Here is a 26,273-nt window from a genome sequence, read left to right as displayed (position 1 = left end):
GATCATTCCTCTCCGTCCTGTTATTCAGAGCTCTAGAAATTTGGGGCTCTGTTCAACTACAAAGAACAGGTGTATCTTTGCTAGGCTCCTTCCAAAGGGAAAGGTGCTGGGAAAGAGTCGCAGGAAAGTGTCTATTAAGGCAGCAGCTTTTCTGAATGGCTGGCAAGGACATTTTCTAAGCAGGGGAAATTGTAACTGCTTCACATGATTTGTAGAGCATAAACCTAAAATGTGAAGTGTGAACACAACCAACAAGCATTTGCAAACAGTTCCTCACACAGAAACACTCCTCAGAAAGCTACAATAAAAAATAATAATAATAAAATAATAATTTTATTATTTATACCCCGCCCATCTGGCTGGGTTTCCTCAGCCACTCTGGGCAGCTCCCAACATAGAATCAAACATTAAAAACTTCCCTAAACAGGGATGCCTTCAGCTGTCTTCTAAAAGTCAGATATTTGTTTATTTCCTTGACATCTGATGGGAGGGCATTCCACAGGGCAGGCGCCACCACCGAGAAGGCCCTCTGCCTGGTTCTCTGTAACCTCACTTCTTGCAGCGAAGGAACCGCCAGAAGGCCCTCGGAGATGGACCTGTGTCTGGGCAGAATGATGGAGGTGGAGGTATACGTCAGGTATACTGGGCCGAGGCCATTTAGGGCTTTAAAGGTCAGCACCAACACTTTGAATTGTGCTCGGAAACGTACTGGGAGCTAATGAAGGTCTTTCATGACAGGTGTTATATGGTCTCAGCGGCCGCTCACAGTCATCAGTCTAGCTGCCACATTCTGAATTAGTTGTAGTTTCTGGGTCACCTTCAAAGGTAGCCCCATGTAGAGCGCATTGCAGTAGTCCAAGCGAGAGATAACCAAAGCATGCACCACTCTGGTGAGACAGTCCGCAGGCAGATAGGGTCTCAGCCTATGTACCAGATGGAGCTGGTAAACAGCTGCCCTGGACAAGGCTTTAACCTGTGCCTCCATGGACAGCTGTGAGTCCAAAAATGACTCCCAGGCTGCACACCTGGTCCTTCAGGGGCACAGTTGCTCCATTCAGGACCAGAGAGTCCCCCACACCTGCCTGTCCCATCCCCCCAAAAACAGGACTTCTGTCTTGTCAGGATTAGCTGCAGCTTTCAGTCAAATGTGCACTCGTATCAAGCTCAGGTTTACTGCTGCAGGATATGTGTCTGCGTATGTAAGCCTACACCTGTGAGATGGCTAATTTACACACACAAAAAAGGTTAAAAAAAACCCGCACAGGTGGCGCTGTGGTCTAAACCACTGAGCTTCTTCGGCTTGCTGATCGGAAGGTCAGCAGTTTGCACTCCAGGCACTCCAGTTTGCACTCCAGGCATGCTAGAGCACTACTCCTTGACCACTGGCAGAGCAGGTTGAGGCTGATAAGCGTTGGAAGGCCTGAGTTAGCCACCCCTGCTCTAAAAGAAACCCTATAGGAGAATGTGCTGAATGCCGTTCCATCTTGATTTTTTAGTTAAAAGAAATGTTTTAAGCAGGGATGCAGGTGGCACTGTGGGTTAAACCACAGAACCTAGGACTTGCCGATCAGAAGGTCGGTGGTTCGAATCCCCACAATGGAGTGAGTTCCCATTGCTCTGTCCTAGCTCCTGCCAACCTAGCAGTTCGAAAGCATGCCAGTGCAAGTAAATAAACAGGTACCGCTGCAGCAGGAAGGTAAACGGCATTTCCGTGCGCTCTGGTTTCCATCACGGTGTCCCATTGCACCAGAAGCGATTTATTCCTGCTGGCCACATGACCCAGAAAGCTGTCTGTGGGCAAACGCCAGCTCCTTCAGCCTGAAAGCGAAATGAGCGCCGAACCCCATAGTCGCATTTGACTGGACATAACTGTCCAGGGGTCCTTTACCTTTACCTACCTACACACACACACACACACACAAGCTTTCACTTTACTGTGGCACTCAGTGAACAATGAAGAAGCCCCCATGAATGCTCTGGTCTACCCCTCCATTCATGGGCAAACAAGACCGCAACTCTCTCCCTGGCATGTCTAGCTGTCTCGGAGATCTGCCTGTTTCACAACTTGCTCCCTCACTTCCCACACCAGCTTTAATTTTTGTCCACTGTTCTTTTTGGTCCTATCCTGCAAAAGGGAACAGGGCTCCTCCATGATCCATGACAAACAAAAATGCTGAAATTCTCTTCCACACAAAAATGCAGTAGGCTTGTTCTCTTTCCTAGCGGGGCCACCCTTACTTCAAAAGAGGCCCAGGGCTTAGTTTCAAGCATTCCATCCCACATTCTGATCTACTGGAGGAGGAGGAGGAGGAGGAATGAAACTCATATGATAGAGCAGACTATACTACTTCCGACTACAGATTGCTGGTACTCCCCTAAACAAATTCCATGCAAGTAAAAATACAAGGAGGACGGGAGCAAGCAATGGTAGTCCAGTCTGCGCCGTCACCTCATTCCGCTGCATGTCTGTTTATACCAAGTCTAACTTGAATTAGCTCATAGTAAACATACTGGATCCAGGTACGAGCATAAGCTAAAGATTAGCTAAAGTTTAGGCATAAAACAACATGGGGTTATACCCAGTGTTATTCATATTCAAAGTAAACTCACTAAAATCAACTGACCTCAATCCATTGTTTTCAGTGTTTCTACTCAAGAGTATGACTAACATTAGATAATAAAACCATAGTTGAAAATGAAGTCAATTTCTTAACATTCCTGCTGAGGAACCAGAACCAATCCTCAAATCAATAGTGAAAAATACGCCTAATTTTAAAAGTAATAATTAATGGGGTGAGTGCCATGTCCATTACATTAGAGTGCAATCCTAAACTGAATTCTGAGTTGAAATGCCTAAATTCAATGCAGTTTACTCCCAAGTAAGCATATGCAAGATTGTAGCTTCAGTTTTTCAACAATAGATTATTAGTAGGTGAATATCTGAACACAATGTTGAAATGCACGGCGGCTTTCACAGGTGGAAGCATTAGCATTAAAACCTCTTAGTAAGAGAGGAAATTGGCCGACAAGCCTACTGCATTTTTGTGTGGAAGAGAATTATTAATAGAGGTGGGAAAAGGGTTAAAGCTGAAAGAATATGAGGAACTATAGTTTTTTTTTCAAAGTTGCTTACATCATAGACAATTAAATGAACAGTTTAAGGCAGACAATAAGAAAGGTTTCAGCTACACAGTGCCAAACTTTCAAAAAGAGATAATTGAGAGTGATACAAAATTACTCAAAAAATGTATAATCTCCTGTTATATGGGGAAATGCTAGATGAAATGGTAAAGTCAACACAAATAAAGTGGGCTCATGATTTAGGTCACAATATACAACTTGAAAATTGGGGAAAGATGTGGAAGGTGAATTTAAAATTTACAGATTGTATTTTGTTGAAAGAGAATTATATGAAAATGATGTATAGATGGTATATTACGCCAGAGAAAGTGGTAATAATGTATAAAAAGGATCTAAAATCTGTTGGAAATGTAAAGAAAAAGATGGTACATTTTAACATATGTGGTAGGAATGCAAAAGGGTTAGAAATTATTGGGAAATGATATATAATGAATTGAAAAAAATGATTAAAAGGACTTTTGTTAAGAAAACAGAAGCATTCCTCCTAGGAATTTTAGATCAAGATTTAAAAAAAGGAAATTGGAAATTATTTATGTATGCAACAACAGCAGCAAGAATTGAATTAGTACAAGCTTGGAAGACAGAAGAAATACCAACGAAAGAACAATGGCAAGGGAAACATAGAATATGCAGAACTGGCAAAATTAACAGATAAATTACATGAAAAGGATAACAAAGACTTTAAAAGAGAATGGGAACCATTGACAACAGGGGTAGGCAACCTAAAGCCCAGGGGCTGGATACGGCCCAATCGCCTTCTAAATCCGGCCTGCGGACGGTCCGGGAATCAGTGTTTTTACATGAGTAGAATGTGCCCTTTTATTTAAAATGCATCTCTGGGTTATTTGTAGGGCATAGCAATTTGTTCATTCCCCCCCCCCCAAAAAAAATATAGACTGGCCCCCCACAAGGTGTGAGGGAGAGTGGACCGGCCCCCTGCTGAAAAAGTTTGCTGACCCCTGATTTACAACATATATGAAGAGGCAGCATAAAGAATATGTCAGGAGTGCTCTGATGGTGTTTCCTGCTTGGCAGGGGGTTGGACTCGATGGCCCTTGTGGTCTCTTCCAACTCTACGATTCTATGATTCTAGAATTGGACTCATAGGCAGGGTTTGAATAAACAAACACAATTGTATATAACAAAAAGTAAGACTATATGTATTGGGAAAATTTTGGGAAACAACACACAGGGTGAGTAATATGGAAATAAAACAAAATGGGAATGTGAGGGAAGTCCAGAGGAGGAGGGGGGAAATATGGAAAACTGTTAGAGAAATATTGTTAGAGGATGTATTTTTTTAAAAAGAAAGAAATCCATTGCATTTTACAGTGACATCTAGTGCACATTAAAGCTCTTATCTGTAGCATTAGTCCTCCAACTCCTCATTCACACATGCAATTCATCCGTTGATGTAGCAGCCATCAAGCGATGAACATACATGTGAACTAGTCCTGTCTTATCCTAGCTTTGGACATTTTATTATTATAAACTGTGACCTGTTCTTGAATGCCTTGCCCAAAAGGAGGCATATAAACACAGAAAACAAATGAACAAGTTCCTAGAAAAAGAAAATCCCTGCACATAGGAAGATGACAATTAACGTTTTCTAAATTAAATGATTTGGGACCCAGTTGAACCCTTCCTGCCACGGCTGGTGTGGGAGTTTCCTGCTGCAAACCTCCTGAGAGCAGAGAGCTGGGATTGCGCGAAAGTTGTATACACCTAGTGATGTGGTAAGGGGTGAACTATAGATTTCCCCTTTAGTGTATTTGTAAAAGAAGTGGGGAAAGCATTGCTAATTTATCTAATTTAATGGTTGGGTAAGTGCTTCAGGAGGAAGAGGCATTTATTTTAGACCATTCATTTTTAATATCTCAAAGTCAAGCTTTAAGAAGTTACTGAAGGAAAGAAGAGTGTTTTTTCTTTCTCTGTCTCTCTCTCACACAGTTTGCTTTAGTAGGCAGGCAGCATAAGTGGGTCCTGTGGATGAAGTCGCATAGGAATGACTCAGCCAAACTTGAGAACTTCTAATTCTTGTCTAATAAGAGAGTTTGGATTTGATATCCCGCTTTATCACTCCCCTTCAGGAGTCTCAAAGCGGCTCACATTCTCCTTTCCCTTCCTCCCCCACAACAAACACTCTGTGAAGTGAGTGGGGCTGAGAGACTTCAAGGAAGTGTGACTGGCCCAAGGTCACCCAGCAGCTGCATGTGGAGGAGCGGAGACACGAACCCGGTTCCCCAGATTACGAGTCCACTGCTTGTAATAATATGAAAGAAACTGCATAACAAAGATACATTGATGTTGTAAAAGATGAAACTTTTACTTCAAAACTTCACCAACTTTTTTTAAAGGGACAAATACATCAACAATGAAGCACTTTAGAAGGAATGCTGACCAAAAGTCTTTAAAACATTGTGCTTGTAGATAGCCTCTAAGCTAACTTCCACAATTAAAACACAATTTCTCTGTGTGTTTTCAATGCTATTCTTCATAGGATAAACCTTTTCCTAGCTGTGAACCAAAGGGATATTCTTTTGTGAATACGAAAGGCATCAACAATGTAGTAATGCAATAAAAACCACACAGTAAAGACAGAACAGGACTCCTGCTTCATTAGACTTTTCACACAAGCAAAATAAGTGCTAATTTCACTTGTATTCTGCAGTACAGTTGTAAAGTAACATATGTATCATATCAAATCTTATCAGTAAAAATGTACACAGTTTAAAAAGAAAGTTTATCACCTAGAAATTACTCAGATGATAAAGATGGTATTTAAAAAAGGATTATTTTAAATGGTGGAAATGCCAAAAGCCTAATTCCAGTTGTATCTTCCAGAAGATGGTGGCAATGGGTAAGGCCTTCCATAACCCTGCAAAAGAGAAAGATAGTATTACTCTACTTTTTCCAGTCATAAGGTAGTACAAAACAGAAAGAAGAGATTACAAGAAAAGTGATACAAGAAAAATAAAATGACATGCAAATGGAGGCACAATCCAGCCCAAAGTTAAGCAATTTTATGCCTCATCAAACCCAGAGAGAATTAAGGATGTGCTTATCTTTCTCTCTAAATCAGTAGGTCTTAACTTTGGCTTGGATCATAACCCTCAATTGCCAACCAATCCTTGAACTCCATTATAGCTATTTTTATTACTACAGTGGTGCCTCGCAAGACGAAAAGAATCCGTTCCGCGAGTCTCTTCGTCTAGTGGTTTTTTCGTCTTGCGAAGCAAGCCCATTAGCGGCTTAGCGCTATTAGCAGCTTAGTGGCTTTTAGCGGCTTAGAAAAAGGGGGGAGGGGGGGAAAGTAGGAAAAACTCACAAAACATTTTCGTCTTGCGAAGCAAGCCCATAGGGAAATTCGTCTTGCGAAGCACCTCCAAAACGGAAAACCCTTTCGTCTAGCGGGTTTTTCGTCTTGCGAGGCATTCGTCTTGCGGGGCACCACTGTATTACTACTAAAGTTGCCATTTTTTTTCTTTGAGTAAAACTGGACTTTAAAAGTATAAGGGGAACCTAAAACGGAAACTTGGTAAATTAACATTACAAAACATATTTACATGGAAGTTTAAGTTTAACATTAACCCTATTAAATTAACTGCTTGAGACTTGAACTGACCAGTTACTCTTGACCAGTAACATGAAATTATTGTTCACATTCTTTTATTTGCACTACATTATGTAGCCTGCAAAAGGGGCACTCAGCTATGGGAACAACAGAATGCTAAGAGTTAATTCAAAAGTCGGCAATTGTAAAAGAGGACTCTTTTGCAAATATGTACAATATTTCAATAAAATACATTTTGACATAGGGTACAAAGTAGTAAATAACCTTATAGTTTCTCTGAAAGGGAGCTTAGGGTAACTATTTCATGCTATGCTTAATAAACAGTACTTGCATCTATGCAAAGGGTTAGCAAAGAGGCCTGTGGCCAAAATCTCCAGACTTCTATCTGATGCCCCAACAACTGCTATTCCACAGGCAACCTAGTGTGTCTGTGGAAATCCTGTGACAGGTGAACAAAGCATTTGATGGGCTGATGCCACGTGGCCTGCCCACAGATCTACTGGGAAGTGTTAGAGACAAAAAGGAATCTAATGCTGTCCTTGAGCATGGCACGTATATTTTGGGGAAAATTTTACAAATGAAACCCAAACCTGAATCCAATTCTGGGGTCCTATTTAGGTTCTCTTTTGAAAGACAAAAGATCAAAGTAATAATCAGCAACCAATCCTAACATTTGCAACTTGCAAAGTGCCTTACAGAAAACTCTGCATTCTTCACTCCATCCCCATAGCTTGCAGCAACTGCTAATGCCAACCAGAAACACATTTTCAGCTGTTCCGGTAACTAGAAGTGGCTAGCATGATGCACTTTTTATTTGCAACTGTGAGACATGTCCAGATGTGGAGAACCTCAGTTTTTCATTTTCAATAGCCTTCGCCGATGAATGGCTTTTGAACGGGAACAGGATGTACATCCAAGTGATGGTTGTGTGAGTGTCTGGACAGCTCCGCCCCCCTCGCAACTGGGGTAAGAAGCATCCACCAAATGCTCAGGGCAGCTTATCAACAGTTTGATGCAATTTCAATAGAGCTTTCAGTATCAGGTGTTTAAGGTAAGAATTGCGAAAGCACTTAGACTCTCATGCAATCATCCCAGTAAAGGCACTAGTGCAGACCTGAGATAACAATGGATTACTGTGTTTTGGTGCCAGCAGTGAAATGTCATTGCATCAAGGGAACTTGAGGGGGTGGTTTGGGGAGAGAATCAAGATCTGGAATGCAAGATCTGTCTTTCAGATTGTGTGCAGTCTTATAAGAGGGATATCCAAAATTATGCCAGGTAAGAATTTATTTTTGAAAAAGGGACTATGCAGACCTACCACAGGGGAAAATTACACAGGAAACAAGTTTTTAAGGCAGAATGATAGCTGATCCTAGCATTAGAGAGAAGTGAACCCTCTTCAGAATGCTACCTGTTTCTGGCTGGCTGCCAGTTTAAAACTATTCAGTTACTCTTGAAAGAGAAAGTAAGGCTAAAATTTGATTCTTATATTATTTCAAAAGCTAAGATCAGTCCCAGAAGGTGGCTCAGTAATTTCCACATTGTTTAGTTTAATGTTTTTACTTATCGTTTGTCTATATACACAGTTTTCAACTGGTTAGTATGCTGTATGCCTACTTAGAATAATAGAATCATAGAGTTGGAAGAGACCACAAGGGCCATTGAGTCCAACCCCCTGCCAAGCAGGAAACACCATCAGAGCACTCCTGACATATGGTTGTCAAGCCTCTGCTTAAAGACCTCCAAAGAAGGAGACTCCACCACACTCCTTGGCAGCAAATTCCACTGTCAAACAGCTCTTACTGTCAGGAAGTTCTTCCTAATGATTAGGTGGAATCTTCTTTCTTGTAGTTTGGAACCATTGCTCCGTGTCCGCTTCTCTGGAGCAGCAGAAAACAACCTTTCTCCCTCCTCTATGTGACATCCTTTTATATATTTGAACATGGCTATCATATCACCCCTTAACCTCCTCTTCTCCAGGCTAAACATGCCCAGCTCCCTTAGCCGTTCTTCATAAGGCATCGTTTCCAGGCCTTTGACCATTTTGGTTGCCCTCCTCTGGACACGTTCCAGTTTGTCAGTGTCCTTCTTGAACTGTGGTGCCCAGAACTGGACACAGTACTCCAGGTGAGGTCTGACCAGAGCAGAATACAGTGGCACTATTACTTCCCTTGATCTAGATGCTATACTCCTATTGATGCAGCCCAGAATTGCATTGGCTTTTTTAGCTGCCGCGTCACACTGTTGGCTCATGTCAAGTTTGTGGTCAACCAAGACTCCTAGATCCTTTTCACATGTACTGCTCTCAAGCCAGCTGTCACCCATCTTGTATTTGTGCCTCTCATTTTTTTTTGCCCAAGTGCAATACTTTACATTTCTCCCTGTTAAAATTCATCTTGTTTGTTTTGGCCCAGTTCTCTAATCTGTCAAGGTCGTTTTGAAGTGTGATCCTGTCCTCTGGGGTGTTAGCCACCCCTCCCAGTTTGGTGTCATCTGCAAATTTGATCAGGATGCCCTTGAGTGAGTCCATCATCCAAGTCGTTGATAAAGATGATGAATAAGACCGGGCCCAAGACAAAACCCTGTGGCACCCCACTAGTCACTCTTCTCCAGGATGAAGAGGAACCATTGATAAGCACCCTATGGGTTCGGTCAGTCAGCCAGTTACAAATCCACTGAGTGGTAGCATAGTCAAGACCGCATTTTATCAGCTTCTTTATAAGAATATCATGGGGCACCTTGTCAAATGCCTTGCTGAAATCAAGGTAGGCTACATCCACTGCGTTCCCTTCATCTACCAGGCTTGTAATTCTGTCAAAAAACGAGATCAGGTTAGTCTGACATGACTTATTTTTCAGAAATCCATGCTGACTATTGGTGATCACAGCATTCCTTTCTAGGTGCTCACAGACTGTTTGCTTAATGATCTGCTCCAGAATCTTCCCTGGTATTGATGTCAGACTGACTGGGCGGTAATTATTTGGGTCCTCTCTTTTCCCCTTTTTGAAAATAGGGACAACATTTGCCCTCCTCCAGTCTGCCGGGACTTCGCCTGTTCTCCAGGAATTCTCAAAGATGACTGCCAGTGGTTCTGAGATCACATTTGCCAGTTCTTTTAATACTCTTGGATGCAGTTCATCTGGCCCTGGAGACTTGAATACATCTAGACTAGCCAAGTATTCTTGTACTATCTCCTTAGTTATTCTGGGCTGTGTTTCCTCTGCTGAATCATTTGCTCCAAATTCTTCAGGTCGGGCATTGTTTTCTTTATCGGAGAAGACTGAGGCAAAGAAGGCATTGAGGAGTTCAGCCCTTTCTGTGTCCCCTGTTTGCATTTCACCATCTTCTCCTCTGAGTGACCCCACTGTTTCTTTCTTCTTCCTTTTGCTACGAACATACCCATAAAAGCCTTTTTTGTTGCTTTTAACCTCTCTAGCAAGCCTGAGTTCATTCTGTGCTTTAGCTTTTCTGACTTTGTGTCTACATGTGCTGGCTATTTGTTTGAATTCCTCTTTGGTGGTTTCCCCCCTTTTCCATTTTTTGTACACATCCTTTTTAAATCTTAACTCAGTTAAAAGTTCTTTAGATAGCCACCCTGGCTTCTTTAGGCACCTTCCATGTTTCCGTCTCATTGGTATTGCCTGAAGTTGTGCTTTTACTATCTCCCTCTTAACAAACTCCCAGCCATCATGAACTCCCTTTCCTTTTAGTATTACTGTCCAACTTATATTGACTGGATTCTTTATTGCATGTTAAAAAAGAAAAATTAGTAGCAAGATTTAATTCAGGCCTTGAGATAAAAATATCATTTTGATTTTAGGCAAAATACGTATGGCTAATAAAAGAAGTCAGAGATTCTTCAAAGGAATGAGGAACCTGTGGCCTTCTTGTTGGACTTTAGCTTCCAGCAGACCCAGCCAACATGGCCAGTGGTCAAGGAAGATGGGAGATAGTCCAGCAAGACATGGAGAGCAGTTCCTCCACCCAGTCCCAGACAAAAGCAGGGCCCTTCACATGCAAGCTCATCACAGAAAGAGCATATGCACATCCACGACAAACTGCCCTACATGACCCAAGGAAGCAGGCTAAGTCCCACAAAGGCAAAAAAGGTCTGGAAAACAAGACAGAGCTCATATCTAGCTGGCAAGGGCAGGAGCTGCTCCAGTTCCTCTTCACCATGGAGTGGCCACTTCTGAAAGAGCATGGAGGCAGCAAAAGGAACCTATCATCAAACATATTCTTCTGGTAATGACAATCCTTTGACATTTTGTGGTGGCAGATCTTTTTAGCATAGGATGTGTGAAAATTGTTACAAGTCTAGATATCAGCCACAGTCCAGATAAAATTATTCATCCTTATATCCCATTAAAATTAACAGGACAACATTAATTATAATGAGTCTTAACCAGTTAGATCCACAGAAAAACTCACTGGGTGTTCAAGTACCTTACTGTGAAACTGTACTCTTTGCTAAATGATTAATTTACAGGAAGCCACTGTTTTAGGCATGTCTCATATGTGCGCAACCATACATGTGCACATCGCGCAGAACCTGCAAGTGACCCAAAAAGTCACAAAAAGGGGCGGTGGCAGAACGTGTGTGTGTGTGTGTGTGTGTGTGTGTGTGTGTGTTGTATGCTTTTTCAATGATGTTTCAAATACACACAATTTCACTTAAACACATAGTGCCTTGGAACACTCCTTGGGAGTTACTTGTATTTAATATATCCCATACATTCAGTGACTATACATATGATTTTTTCTTTAGCCAAAGAACATCCTGTTAGCTTTCAGGATTGAGATTACATTATACCCCACTTTCTTCTAGCTTGCTAGAGGATCACAAAGAACTACCACACAGCACTTTGTTACCTGTCTTCCCCTTTCCCTCCGATCATTGGGCCTTTGTGGGTAATTCATTGGTCCACCTGGGCGTTGGTACTGATTTTGTTGGTACGGTTGTCCTTGCGAATGAGGCATGCGGTTCCATGCAAGAAGCGGAGTGGCCCCTGAATTTCTGAAGAAAAAACATGTATATCATATGTACAAGTTTTCTTACCACCTGTCTAAAAGCTATAGTAAGTGGCGTTGGATATGGCACACCTCAGCTTATTTACAGAAATATTAAGCACCTCTTAAGAACCAAGCTTACTGTTATATTACAACAATTTTGCTTCTTTCCTGGTAGTGGAACATTAAACAAAAACTAAACTAAAAACAAAACTTTCTGTTTGTCTTTTCACTCCCGTATGCTCACTGGGAACAAACCTAAGGATTTAAAAATCTTTGTCAAATTCAGATTCAGGTTTTAAAGATGTCCTGAAAGAATATGGTCCATTTGGTATTGCTGCCTCCCCAACCTGCCTCTGTGCAGGGATCTGAAGTATAAAGGGGAAAAAATCACGTCAGCAAAATGTAACATTATCTCAAGAGTAAACAAGCGCCAGAGTGAGGCTTTATTTTGTGGACATCCAGGCTAATCTGGGAGTCCATTCTTTCTAGTTAATTGCAGGTTGCAAATGAATTCTTACTGCAGAGTAGTTTGAATCCAGGGTAAGGGCTTTAAGCGTTATCTCCCCCCATCCATTATTCTACTCAATATGTCAGAAGGTCTGATCAGGAGGAAACCTTTTCAAGTTCTATTGATGCCGTTTTCAATTGACCACAGTGACCTAGCAACGTAAGCACTAATTGGCATGGACCAACCAACATTTGGCATACTGTTTATATGGGAACACAAATGCAATGTCTTATTATCACCAAGAATGCCATCCCAGATTACCAACAAGTACTGTTTTAACTGTACCAGTATATAGCAAGAGGTCATATACACATGAATATATACAGGAAAATGTAGTTTGTTTTAGTTATAGTTAAGACCTAAGCTCTGTCACCCACAGGATTTCCTCTGTCTTAACCAAAAATTTAAAATCCATTTGAAAACAGATACATTTGAGCAAAATGATGTATCATTAGCAGGACCAAATATAAAGTAGCTAAAAGGTATCTCTGGCTAGTTACATGATCAATATCTTGGGGAAAGTACTGGAAATACCATTTCATGTACTTTGAGCAACAGTCATCAAGTGCCTAGTGTTGTTGTATAAGCCAGAGTTAACATTTCTCAAGAGTTCCTAGTCGAACTCTACCAAAGCTAGTAGGCTAGGATTCAAAGATGCACTTTTCTTGTTCTGCAAATCCAACAGAATTTTAGACTTGCTTTGCTTAAGCACCAGCAAACATCTATTGAAACGGCTGCTTTCATGGCTGCTACCTCCTACCAAGGTAGGAAGTCTATGTGAATGGAAGGCTATTCAGTAACTCCAGCCTCCCACCAATACATAGAAGTCAATTCCTAGGGGTTATAGGAGCTTTGGCCCCCACAATAAAAAATTTGAGGTGGCCAGATCCCCGCAAAATTGATGGGCATTCCCATTCGAATAGTGTGTGAGCACTGTGTCATGTGATCAATTTTGTGGGGTGGGGCTTTCCTGGCCCCCCACAATATTTTATTCAAGTTGACACCCCTGCACCAATAAAGGTAAAGGTAAAGGGACCCCTGACCATTAGGTCCAGTCGTGACCGACTCTGGGGTTGCAGCGCTCATCTCGCTTTATTGGCTGAGGGAGCCGGCGTACAGCTTCCGGGTCATGTGGCCAGCATGACTAAGACGCTTCTGGCGAACCAGAGCAGCGCACAGAAACGCTGTTTACCTTCCTGCCAGAGCGGTACCTATTTATCTACTTGCACTTTGACGTGCTTTCGAACTGCTAGGTTGGCAGGAACTGGGACCGAGCAACAGGAGCTCACCCCATCACGGGGATTCAAACCACGACCTTCTGATTGGCAAGTCCTAGGCTCTGTGGTTTAACCCACAGCGCCATCTGCATCCCTCCTGCACCAATATCCACCAGTAAAATAATAGGGCCCTTCTTCCCCTTGGGTTGCCACTTAGCAGAGGATAGCAGAGCACTACTTTTGACAACCAGCACTCTTCATAAGTCACTAATGTGGTGAGAAGTCAGGGATTCCTGGTTGTCCACTATGAAATGGCTTATACTCTGAGATGAACCTGGCTATATGTGTGGTTTTTCTGGTCCATGAAAGATAAAAAAATGTTTTTCTGCAACATTCTATAAGAATGGAACAACTGCCCTACTGGATTAAAAAAAGATCCACCTAGCCCCAAATTCTGCTTCCAGCAGCAGCCAAGTAGATATTTTCAAGCACTTGAAAACAAAGCAAAATGGCGCTTGACCCCAATACCTAATTCTCACAGATGCAAGATTAAGCCATGAAAAGCTTCAACTTTCAAAATTAACGTAGCAAGTAAATCAGAAGTTGAAAAGCTGAAATCCTATCTTACAGACAGGGATCCGTTCATGCAAATTACTTTGCCTGAAACAAAGAACCACCAATGTCTATTTATACCCCAACCTTTATTCCATCATGGAACTCAAGGCAGAATATATGAGATTCTCAGGCAGCCTCCCCCCGCCCCCCAGTTATTGACCAGACTCAGACCTATTTAACTTCAGCAAGGTTGCTACAGCATGTATCTTCTGAACATGCCGTCCAGGTCACCTGATACCAACACAGCATTGTGTGAAATTGATAATACAAAGAAAAATCAAGCTTTTGCATTCTTAGTCTCAAGACAGCATCTCAGTGGTGGGGGGTAGAAATGTATTTCATCATACAACCTCACAGGTAGTCAGGTCCTATAATGAAATGAAATATCTGAAATGGGCCCAGCTGTTGTGACATTTGAGAATTATTTCCTCCTTCTAACAAGTGAAACAGTGGATGTATCTTCTAGCCCATCTTGATTATACTTTGATAGGTCTGCCACAGTGAGATAAAATTGTTTCAGGGAGCCGATCAAGTTCATGATATAGCAAGCAGGTGGTCCTTAGAGAATACCACATTCACATAAATGGTTCTTAAAGGCGGGGTGGAGGCTTCTCCAAAATGAATGATATAGTCCTCCTTGACCTCGCCATTGTGGTGAGCCCATCTTAACTGAAAAGCAGACCAGAATACCGACACAGGTTGCAGACATTAACTGCCCACCGAGATTAACTGGGCAAGTGCCAGGGGTGGGAGAGAAGGCAGCACTCTAGCCTTTTTGTAAAATATTGCAGGAATCTTAAATGTGTAATCTCCTTTTAAAAAATCTGACCTGCCTCCCCATTTAACTTGGAACAAGAATGACTACAGCTAAGCAAACTGCTTGCTTTTGGTCTCAGTTAAATTCAGGGGGGCTCAGAAAGGTTTATTTACTCTTGACAGGGGGGAGGGGTGTCATAATGAAAGCATAGCATATTATGCTGTACTTATGAATTAACTGATTTAATTTAATAGCAGTACAAAAATCGATGAAAGCACATTAATGAGTATTCTTGATTATGACTATAAAGAGACAAGTCCCAATGTTCTTGAACTCTTTTTTTTAAAAAATGCCCTACAAATATAAGGAAAGTAAAGCACTTCAAGTTAAATAATTAATCAGAATTCCCCTCAAATCAGAATTCCCATATACTCTTGGAACTGTGATAGCAAAATTAGAAGGCGATTTACTCAATTTTTTGTTATTAGGTGTTCTCTTATAGCAAGGAACAATACATACAAAGAAAACATATGCCCAATTTAGCAACTATTTTATTTGTATTATCTTATTTTGCTCTACAGATATAACAGAATTATTCACAGATACACTTTCCAAACCCCAGGATATCTGGTTTTAAGGGCATACAATCAGCTTCTCAATGAAGGGAAACACATATAAAACATCCCTTATTATCAAACCATGTCACATTCTCTCTGTTCCATGGTACTTATTGGACTGCAGATTCCTTAATCCTCCTCAGAGTCCCTCCTGCATTTAATTCAGTTCAGTCTTAAGTAGTTAAAGAAACTGTTTTCAGTGGCAACTAATAACTACTGACCTACAGTGACACTGGCCTACAATAGACTTGTCAGGCCTGAAAAAGCTGCACCAAAGAAGCTGATTAGGACTTCAAGAGGTTTGTAGCAAGAATCAATGGCTGGTCTGTACTAATGCTGTGGTTCCTGCACAGTGATGATAAAAGTGGACCACCATTAGTTATGCCTCATTAAGCTCCACGACTCTCCTAAAAAGAAATTTGTTTAGCCTGTCCAAAACCTAATGCAATTTTAAGCTGTCTGTGTTGAAATTCATAGTGCTTCAAAGAGAGAGAGGCCAAAGAACCAAGAATGCTACAGCAGAAGCATCAACAGCAAAGTTAATTTTGAAGTTTCTGATTATTAAAGGAAAGGTCTTACAGAAACCATCCAAAGATGGGTTTAGAGAGATATTTAGAGAGATCTTTATAACAAAAATAACAGTCATAGAAATTCTAGGAGTTGGTTTCCATTGAGACACTAACATATATAACATATAAAAGGAAATTTTTAACAAATACCTGTCAAATCTTTGTGGTGGGTGCTGAAAGAGAGGTGTAGGACCTTGCCATGAGTCTTGGGGACCAATATCTGTGAAATTAAAGCAAAATAAAATATAAACACAGATGTAACATATCACAGTGAACCACAAGTAGTTTTAAATCCTTACACAGATAAGAATTCTAGAACGTTTAATTTTAAGAATTACAAAGAACACAGTGACAAAAAGTTAGTATTTAGCAAAAATTTTGGTAAAGGGAGAAAGCAAGCTGCCCCTCATATGATGTGTAAGAATGGCTTAATTTCAAAAATTTAATTGAAACACACTTTGGCATGGCAGCTGTGAGGGGAGAATTAACCTCTTTATTGTTGTCACTGATCAGTTAAAAGGCATATTGCCAGTTAAATTTAACTCCAGTAATATTATTAAAATCTCAGGTGGCCTTCTGTGACATGGAGAAATGTGAGATAACTTTCAATTGCAAAACAAAAACAACCACTCATTCTTAGAAAAACCACTTTAATATATTATCTTTTTAAACCCTTCCCTCCCAAAGCCCAACAACTGCAGCCCCATCAATTAAAAAATTTGCCCCCATGAAAATAAACCAAATCATTAACTGATTGGCAATCTCATTCTTTTTACCCAGAAGATAGCAAGAAAGGCCAACTTCCAGGCATGTTTGTTACCCATCACCAAGCTTTCCAGATGAGGCGGCTATAAATCTGAGAAACTAAGTACTTTTAGTATAATTTGTATTAGAAAGCTACACACTAGCTGAAGGACACCAGGAACTGCAACCATCTAAGGACACCAGGAACTGCAACCATCTGATGCTACTAAAAGACCACCCACTTACGTCTTTTCTTAGCTCAAAAGTACAACATACTACAAAGATGTACCAGCAACAACATCATTTAACAAGCCATGCAATTAAATGGCTTCTGTTCTTTTAAATAAATGGACCAGTAAACAGAATGAAAGAAATATCTAATCAATAGATCCCTGGTGAGTTCAAAACACTTACATCATTTATCAATCAAAAGCTTCAGTTTCAGTGACATCTTTGATTATCCTCAATGATGTTTAAGTGCCACCTAATTATAACAGCTGGATTCAGAAGTTGTCCAATGGATTTACTATGACAGGACAGTAATGTCCCTGATAATGGGTTAATATTCAAGAACACCAGGGGCTAGCAATAATTTACTGGGATGCCACACTGCCTTTGTGAATCCGAGCATTAAAAAAGGCATGGCTGGAAGGAAACCTGAGCCCCTCTCCAGGCACATTCAGACTGGATGGCTTATACTTTAATGGTCTGACCTGAACAAAAACCTTTTATGGTAGCAGCTGAATGAACCGTGTACAGTGCAGGCATGTCTGATTGACACCAATGTAACTTTGCTGGTGAAAATCCAGCCTAATTTTCAACACTGGCAATTCCTGCTTTGGCTGCTGTTGGAGCAGAGTAATTCATAGAGGCCAATGAACAAAGCTTTTTGCACTATGTTCCTAACTGGTCAGGCTAAAATAGGGACATCCCTATACCAACCTCAACATATAAATACATTTGTGGCCAGGATTTGAAACCCTTAAGGTTTGAGGTTCCTTATGCACTAACAATGTAAGACAGCACCATCATAAATTAATGAAACTAAGACAGTACAAATCTTGGATTTACTTTAGGAAGCAACTGCTATTGTAATGGTAGTTTAATCTTTAAAAACTCAAATATTCATGTGAGATGTACGTATTAAATTCAAGTCTGTATCAAGACTTATTAAATTATCTTAATATTGAACAGTCAGCCGGTTCTGAGAAATATACAACTTAAATGGTTTATAAAGGATCTGGCAACCTTTCCTATACAAAACCATTTCACATATCTTTATTACATTTCTGGAAAACTAGCAAAAAGCATACTACATGGGCAGGGACCCAGCTCACTTCATCTCCTATTCCAATGGGCAGCGCTGGGATGGTATTTTTGAAGGGTCAAGGGAGAAGAAGCATTCTAGCCCCTCTCCATTCCATTATCCCCCACCACCTCTGCCTCACTCACAAAAAGAGGATAAAACTCAGGATTTCAAAAAGAATAACATAGAAGTGAAGTGCTAAATGAGAGTAAATAATAATCTGGATGCATTCTGATATCTGCTTTCATAATTGCTAAGAGCAGTTAGCTCAAAAACTACTGGTTTGGACACTTCTCTAACAGCGCTGACACTGTTATCCAAATATCTGTATAAACAGCAGAATTCCACACAAAGAGACAACACTGAAAATAGTTCTTCTTACTCAAGGTACACAGCACACACCTAAATACCGTAACAGAAAGAGTTGCAATGCCAAGTTTCTACCTTTCATCATGACAATGTAAGAAAATAGGTAAGTGAGGAAACATAAAAACAAGAGGTTGACATTACAAAAAGGTACAGAAAACGAGAGAAATGACAGTTAATATTTCATTGGTCTTGAAAATGCAAGCAATTCCTAGAACCGATGCAACAATTTAAGTTGCCCTCTCCAGTAGCAACTGAAGTGATAACTTATGTAATCAGCATGGCAATCAAAGCCAAGACTTCATGTTTACTGATTGAAAAATGCTCCCCCCTTTTTTCTTTTTGATTAGTGGAAAGTCAGCTAATTGACAAGTTTACTGACTGAAATGAAAATAATAAAATCAGACACTCTGACAGCAAAATCCAAGCCTGTATTCTCATAGTACTAGCAGACTCCACTTGACTCCTGCAAGCTATCAGCATACAATTATTCATCAGCTGAAAATTGGCACATCAATGTGAAATCAGGGAACACCACTAACCCCCACAGCTGGCTCTGAGAGAGCTTAGATTGGATTGACTGTATTACCCTGCTATACTCTAATCTTCATTCACTTACAAAAAGATGTCCTGGAAAATAAAAAGCTTAGTATGCTAAGTTCACAAGTTAATGTTCTTAGAATATGATGAGATTTAAGGAAACAAAAGTGAAGTGGATTTGAATAATTTTATCACACAGATGGAGTAAGATCTTGACAAACCAATATATTGACAAATATCTTCACCCTTATTTCTCAGACCAACACTCCTACCAAGCGCAATGATACATGAACACATAATGATACTTATACAAGTGCTAACCAACCACATTGCTAGAAATCCTGGAGTCCTGGCAGACCTACTAGTATGTAAAACTATGGTCGAGTGGTCAGGAGCAGGCCACAAAACTGAATGATTTCTCCGCATCTCCCTTTAACAGGGCCTTTTTGTTGCTGATCATGGTTGTGGAAGACCAGAAGCTCAAATTCAGAAATCATCTTCAAAACTGGGTATAAATACAAGACCATAAACACTGGACAAAATCTCCCCTTTCTTTTTCCTTTACTACCAGTCAGCTGGTTTTAGTCGTTTTTGTATTTATTACTGAGGTTTGATATCATTGTAATATCATTCAAAAACATTTTTCCTGCAATGCAGAAGTGAATTTATATTTATTAAATTTCCTACATAAATTAAGGCACCTGTCTTGTTATTTTTAAAAACTACCTAAATAGAGCAACCAAACTCAAACTCCTAGACATTTTTTGTATTTTCCCAAGTTTTCATGAGTAAGAAAAGGCATTTACAGTGGTACCTCTGGTTACGAACTTAATTCGTTCTAGAGGTCCATTCTTAACCTGAAACTGTTCTTAACCTGAGGTACCACTTTAGCTAATGGGGCTTCCCGCTGTTGTGCGATTTCTGTTCTCATCCTGGGGCAAAGTTCTTAACCCGAGGTACTACTTCCAGGTTAGCAGAGTCTGTAACCCGAAGTGTCTGTAACCCGAGGTGTTTGTAACCCGAGGTACCACTGTATAATGCTTTAGACACCCCATAACAGCACTCTAAAGTAGGCTTGTATGACTACCATCCTTGCTTTACAGAGGGGAGGGCCTGAGAAAAGGGAGAGAGAGTCATTCCTAAGGCTTATAAAATAAATTCTTATAAAATCTGTACTGAGGAATTCCTGAATCATCCTCTTAGCCACTCACTACACCAGTTCTCAACTTGTACTGTGAGGACATGTTCAAACAATGATAAAAAGATGTACGATTGTGAAGGCCCAGCAACAATGGTGTAGGACTGTGAAGTTTCAGTAACAGGAAGGTTAACTTAAACATAAGTACTAGATGGCAATAGCAAACCAAGTAGCATATGCTTCCAACTGGCCAAATGATTAAATAGAACCTTGAGTTCCATTTTTAAAAATTAAAATAGAAAGGGGGGAAAAACTTACTTGAAAGCAATTTTGGAATCTGTTGTGGTCTTCCCAGCAGTGGTCTGTAAGTATTTCCCTGATTGTAAGCTCCAGGGGGAGCAATATTGCTGTAAACTCCACTTCCAGAATGTCCTCTGTTTCTTGACATTGCATGACTGTAATACGGAAGGGAAGAGAAATGAAGGTATCCATGGAAAAAGGCATTACACACATGGCAACAGTGTTACATTTCACACCTGAACAATGGTAAATTCCTTCAACTCTAGGCAAGGCGAGACATTAATAGGTCGGCAAATCTTCTATGAATGATGGGATACACAGCCGCCGGTAGGCACATCCACCGCTGTACAAAGCAAGAGTTGTGTGCCCAGGGCATCTGTACATACACTGACTGATTTCTTCAATTCTTTCTTCTCCAGAAACAGTCAGAAATAGCATTTAAGTTAGGTAAATGTAAAAAAAGGTAAAGGTAAAGGACCCCTGGATAGTTAAGTTCAGTCAAATATGGCTATGGGGTGTGGCACTCATCTCACTTTCAGACGAAGGGAGCTGGCCTTTGTCCATAGATAGCTTTCTAGGTCATGTGGCCAGCAGGATTAAACCACTTCTGGCGCAACGGGACACTGTGATGGAAGCCAGAGCACATGGAAACAGCATTTATCTTCCTGCTGCAGTTAATTTTCTACTTGCACTGGTGTGCTTTCGAACTGCTAGGTTGGCAGAAGCTGGGACAGAGCAACGGGAGCTCACCACTGTCAAGCAGAACGCACATAACAACGGCCCAGTAGCATTAACATCTGAAACAGTTCTCACTCTCTCTTCCATTGGCCCAACTTATGGAAAAACAGAATTGTAACATTTTAAAAAGTGGTGTCTCTTAGGTGATTTATTCAATTATGATCACAACTGGACAACTGAACCAGATTCCTCAGAAAGCTGGGGGGTTTTCTCCCCTTGGCTTCTCCTAACAGTGCAGATCAGGGATTGCTTTGGGATGCTCAGACATCAGCCACTGTGGTTCTAAAGTTTGGTAGGCATTAAAAAGTCCCCATGTCACTTGACATGGAAGGACACAATTTGTTCCAAGATAATACAAATATCAACAGTCTTTCAGAAGTTCACAGAACTTCCCCATCTGGAAACAAGACATTTAATTGCTGTCATTAGCAATTCCCTTAATCTAATTAAAATAAGAAGAATGTTGCATTTAACCTTAATCTACTCAACACTTAATATATGCCTGGTTCAGTTTATTATTGTTGTTGTTTATGAAATTTGTATGTTGCCCTTCATCTATAGCAGTGTTTCCCAACCTTGGGCCTCCAGCTGTTTTTGAACTACAATTCCCATCATCCCTGACCACTGGTCTTGCTAGCTAGGGATGATGGGAGTTGTAGGCCAAAAACATCTGGAGGCCCAAGGTTGGGAAACACTGATCTATAGATCTCAGAGGGGTTCACAACACAAAAATACAAGGTAAAAAATTCAAAATACACAATAAAAACAAAAAGAACATAACAAACCAATAACCCCCCTTCTCTCCCCCACAAACATGTTTAAAAGGGTATCAGATGTTAATCAGCCAAAGGCCTGATTGAAAAGGAATGTTTTCACCTGGTGCCTAAAGGTGTATAATGAAGGCGTCCGGCAAACTTCCCTGGGGAGAGCATTCCCCAAAACAGGGAGCCACTGCAGAGAAGGCCTGCTGCCACCCTCCGGGCCTCTCATGGAGGAGGCACACAAAGGCAGGCCTCAGATGATGATTTCAGAATAATGCTAAATTACTTCATATGGAGAAAGGTGGTCCTTGAGGTACTGTGGTCCTGAGCCGTTTAAGGCTTTATAGGACAAAACTAGCACTTTGAATTGGGCCTGGAAACTAATTGATAGCCAGTGCAGACAGGCCAAGGGTCAGTGTAATATGTACAAACCATCTTGCCCTGGTGAGCAGCTTGGTTTACAAACTGTCTTCAGAGGCAGCCCTCTGCAGTAATCTAAGCTAGAGGTTACCAGAGTACAGACAACAGTAGCTGGCCTATCCCTGTCCAGATAGGGGCCAAACTGGGCCACCAGCCAAAGCTGATGGAAGGCATACTTCACCAGTTGCCACCTGAGCCTCAAGCAACAGCCAAACATCCAGAGGAGTGTAACCCCATCAAGAGCAGGCCACCTCCCAGCCATCTGGTCTGAGGAACTGCCCACTCACAGGACCTCAGTCATATCTGCATTGAGCTTCAGTTTGTTGGCTCTCAGCCAGTTCATAGCTGATGCAAGACAGCAGTCCAGCACATCCACTGCCCCACTTGCAGATGTAAAGGAGAAGGAGAGCTGTGTGTCATCAGCATAATGCTGAAAGCGTATTCCAAACCTCCGGATAACCCCACTCAGCAATTTCAAGTAATGTTAAATAGCATAGTGGGTAGAGATGTTAAATTCTCAAGAATAATCATTTGGAGAATATTCTCGATTAATGAGAATATTAGAGAATTTTCATTTAAAATAGGAGAATATTCATTTTAATGCATTGAAAATGATATAATTAGTTAATATACATGTTTATTCATGAGTAAACTTGTTCAGATGGCAACCAAAAACCGTACAGATACTTTTATTCAATGGGGCAATGCAGTGAATTCACATTCTTTGATTTGGTAAAGGGGAACTGACAATCAGAGGACTGCAGAAAACTAGTTACTGGCACTAAGTAAAAATATAGAAACACCAGCTGTTTAAATCAAGGCCACCTCACATGCTGTTTCATATAATTGTATAGGCCTAGGTACGTTAAGTGTATAAAGCATTAAAGCTACTTTCTGTAAAAAAATTACAATGTATGGCCAAGGGTATAGAACTGCTAAGAATAAGGTCACACCAAAATAGGAAAAAAGGCTATTACATATAGTTTGAAACACATATGAATTCAAATGTTCATCAAATTGAATGAATAGCATTTTTAAAACAAAAAACCCCCAAAACCCCAAAAATGTTTTCTGTAGCTCACATTTCAGAACTGCCAATGGTGAATAACACAATCCCCAGTAATGTAACTGGATCAAAAACAATCATTATTCATTACTTACACTGGCAATATCACAGCTTGACTTATTATTTACTAGATTTTTTAAAATGTGGGTTGTAAAACTGGTTCTTACATTAGAATTTACGGTTTGTGGAGAATATTTTCCAGAGAATTTTCTAGCAGAGAATATTCTCACCTCACATCACTAATAGGGGATAAAATTGAACCCTGTGGAACCCCACACTGAAGGCTCCACAGGGCCAAAGAATCACCCTCTGGAAACTACCATCCAAGTAGGATCGGAACCACCGCAAAGTGGTGCCACCCACCCTTAACTCAGACAGCCACTCCAGAAGAATACCATGGTTGATGGTATTGAAAGCTGTTGAGAGGTTGAGGAGAATTAACAGGGACACATTTTCCCTGACTCTCTTCTGACAGATGTCATCATGCAGAACAACCAAATCAATTTCTGTGCCAAAACCAGGGATGGTTTACTGAGTGGTTTCAGTTCCAGTTCCATGTCTTCCTCACTTAAAATTGAGTGCATAAATCTATATGAACAAAGAACATTAGATGAACAGTAGTTAAATCAGTTGCCTACCCCAAAGTTCTGAATGATGACTGGTCCAAGTGAACCTGCCTCCTGTCGCGGTTAAAGCCAAGCTGTGGCCTCCAAGGTCTGCCATCATTGTTAGTTTTCTCCCAGTCACCTGGCTTCAGAACTGGTGGAGGCTTTCTAAATAATAAGACAAGGAAGTTTAATCTAATAGGCACTAGAGACACAGAGTTGGAAGACCTGAAGGCCATCAAGTTCAATTCTCTGAAACAAGACATAGGACCACCCACAAAATCAATCTCACCCATTCTACAGCGCTGCAAGTGGTTCAGAAGAACTGGTAAGGGTAAACAGAAGGGTTACTTACTTTGCTCCAGATAACACCTCTGCCTTAAAAATAAAGTCTTCTTGGAATTGTGGGTCTTTAAAGTTGATACTAAGAATGAAAATATTTGAAACAATTATGAAGAATTAACACATTGCCTGTTATGTGACATCAAAGTTGGTAACTTACTTTCTCTCTTCAGAATACAGCAAGGATCAGTAGAGAGCAACTCAGGCCCAAAGATGAAATAAGAGCTCACCAGGCCTCTTGATTAGATCTGTTTTGAAATGGCCACAGCCACTTGTCACTCACCTAATATCACAGGGTGTCATGGGCAGGACAGGAAAAGCCACTTACAGAGCGCTCTGAATTGTTCCTTTGCAACCCAGAGTTGCATTCAGTCATTTACACCTGGCACTGAATACAAGATCCACTGCTTTAAGGCAGGATGGGTTCCTCTTGAGAGCTCAGATTCTGCCCATATGACTTGCATTCAGTGCCAATTGTAAACTGGGGCTGTACAGGAGCAATTATGCGTACACTCTAAGCCAGGCTCCCCCAACCTGGTTCCCACCCTTCCTGATGCTTTGGATTAAAATTCTCATCATCCCTGACCAATAGTCATACTGACTGGGGCTGGTGAGAGTTGGAGTCCAACAACATCAGGTTGAGGAAGGCTTAAATTTGGTGCCAAGTGCAACCAGCACATCTTGGGGGCAGGATCATTTCCACCTGACATCATAATGGCCTGTCAAATGTGGTCTGTGAAAGGCTGGTCACTATTTGATAAGGCCAATCATGTGGTCCCCCAACACTTGTGTAGGCAAAATTCTCTCTTTTTCAGCCCTAGTCAGATGCATTTATTCATGCACTATGTGGATGACTCAGAAAAAGGAGTTAATTAAGACAGAGACCATCACTATTGCTAAGATAACAGCTGGGAGGAGTCAGTAGATCCCTCTGCAATAAGGAAAGGGAAACCAGCAGTTATATTCATAATCTGAATACAGTTTAGAATAAAAAATATTTGATCCATCATTCTAAGGAAGGGTTGGTATTTTCCAAGATTTAGCAGCTTAGTGGCCTTCAAGCCCACATAACCAAGAGCCTGAGAAATGAGGAAACGTCTAACTTCATTAATTTGGTTCCCTCTCCCTTTCATATATCCCACTAGTCTCAAGAGAAGCCAACCAGGAACTGGTGAACACCTCAACTATTGGGGACTTCACATCATGACCTAGAGGAAGTCATTTTGGGTAACTTCATTCATACACATGTTACCTTATTGCAGAATTCTGTGTCAGGTCACGCAGCATGGGCACAGGAGAGTGCAATGTCCTAATGGATATGGAAAAATGGAACAACTATTCATTTAGAAGAAAAACTCTCTTGGCTATAGACAAAAATGGAAAATGTATCTGATGTAAGCAGGCAATGGCCACTTACTGTATTTTTCGCCCTATAGGACGCACCGGCCCATAGGACGCACCTAGTTTTCAGGGGAGGGGGGGAAAATCAAGGGAAAAAATATGATTCCCCCCCCCCCCGCAGCTCTGGGAGCAGAAGCCGCGCAGCCCCTTTAAAGAGCGCAGGGCTTCTGCGGGAGGTGGGGGGATTCCCCCATCTCCTAGAAAAGCCAGCAGAAGCCGAGCAGCCCCATTAAAGAGCGCGCAGCTTTTGCCTGCTTTTGCGGGAGGTGGGGGAATTCCCCCACGCGCAACGCCTTCCTGCTGCCCCCCATCCTCTGGGGCTGGCGATGGTGGAAGCGCTGCTTTCCCCCACCGCCAGCCTCAAAGCCGGGTTGGAGAGTAGCAGGAAGGCGTCGCGGGCCTTCCCGCTGCCCCCCATCCTCTGGGGCTGGCAATGGGGGAAGCGCTACTTTCCCCCACCACCAGCCTCAAAGAGCAGACTCTCCTGGCTTCAGCGGAAGCAACACGAAGCCTCTGGAGCGCAGGCTTCGGAGGC

The 26,273-nt window shown here is 41.3% G+C and overlaps 2 protein-coding genes and 1 long non-coding RNA gene across 3 annotated transcripts in view; 1 reads left to right on the top strand and 2 right to left on the bottom strand.

The window, feature by feature from the left end:
- Nucleotides 1–26,273, bottom strand: part of KIZ (kizuna centrosomal protein) — a 187,255-nt gene that overhangs the window by 39,817 nt on the left and 121,165 nt on the right. The gene's annotated exons all lie outside the window — the stretch shown is intronic.
- On the top strand, nt 995–3,454 carry LOC309347986. The gene is made up of 3 exons (XR_014159108.1): nt 995–1,314; nt 1,575–1,677; nt 3,179–3,454. It is a non-coding gene; the product is annotated as an uncharacterized lncRNA (long non-coding RNA).
- The window catches only part of XRN2 (5'-3' exoribonuclease 2), a 64,762-nt gene continuing 43,931 nt past the window's right edge, over nt 5,443–26,273 (bottom strand). The window contains exons 24-30 of the mRNA XM_081872652.1: nt 25,590–25,646; nt 24,351–24,419; nt 24,029–24,163; nt 20,424–20,560; nt 16,162–16,231; nt 11,588–11,732; nt 5,443–6,019 (exon numbers count right to left, since the gene is read on the bottom strand). Of these exons, the coding sequence (XP_081728778.1) occupies nt 5,963–6,019; nt 11,588–11,732; nt 16,162–16,231; nt 20,424–20,560; nt 24,029–24,163; nt 24,351–24,419; nt 25,590–25,646 (670 nt within the window). The 3' untranslated portion in view covers nt 5,443–5,962. The remainder of the gene's footprint in view (nt 6,020–11,587; nt 11,733–16,161; nt 16,232–20,423; nt 20,561–24,028; nt 24,164–24,350; nt 24,420–25,589; nt 25,647–26,273) is intronic.

Source organism: Podarcis erhardii, assembly GCF_964252035.2.
Source record: "Podarcis erhardii genome assembly, chromosome: 8".
NCBI classification, from domain to species: domain Eukaryota; kingdom Metazoa; phylum Chordata; class Lepidosauria; order Squamata; family Lacertidae; genus Podarcis; species Podarcis erhardii.
Note: the sequence above shows the minus strand (reverse complement) of the source record. Positions and strands in the feature narration are given on the sequence as shown.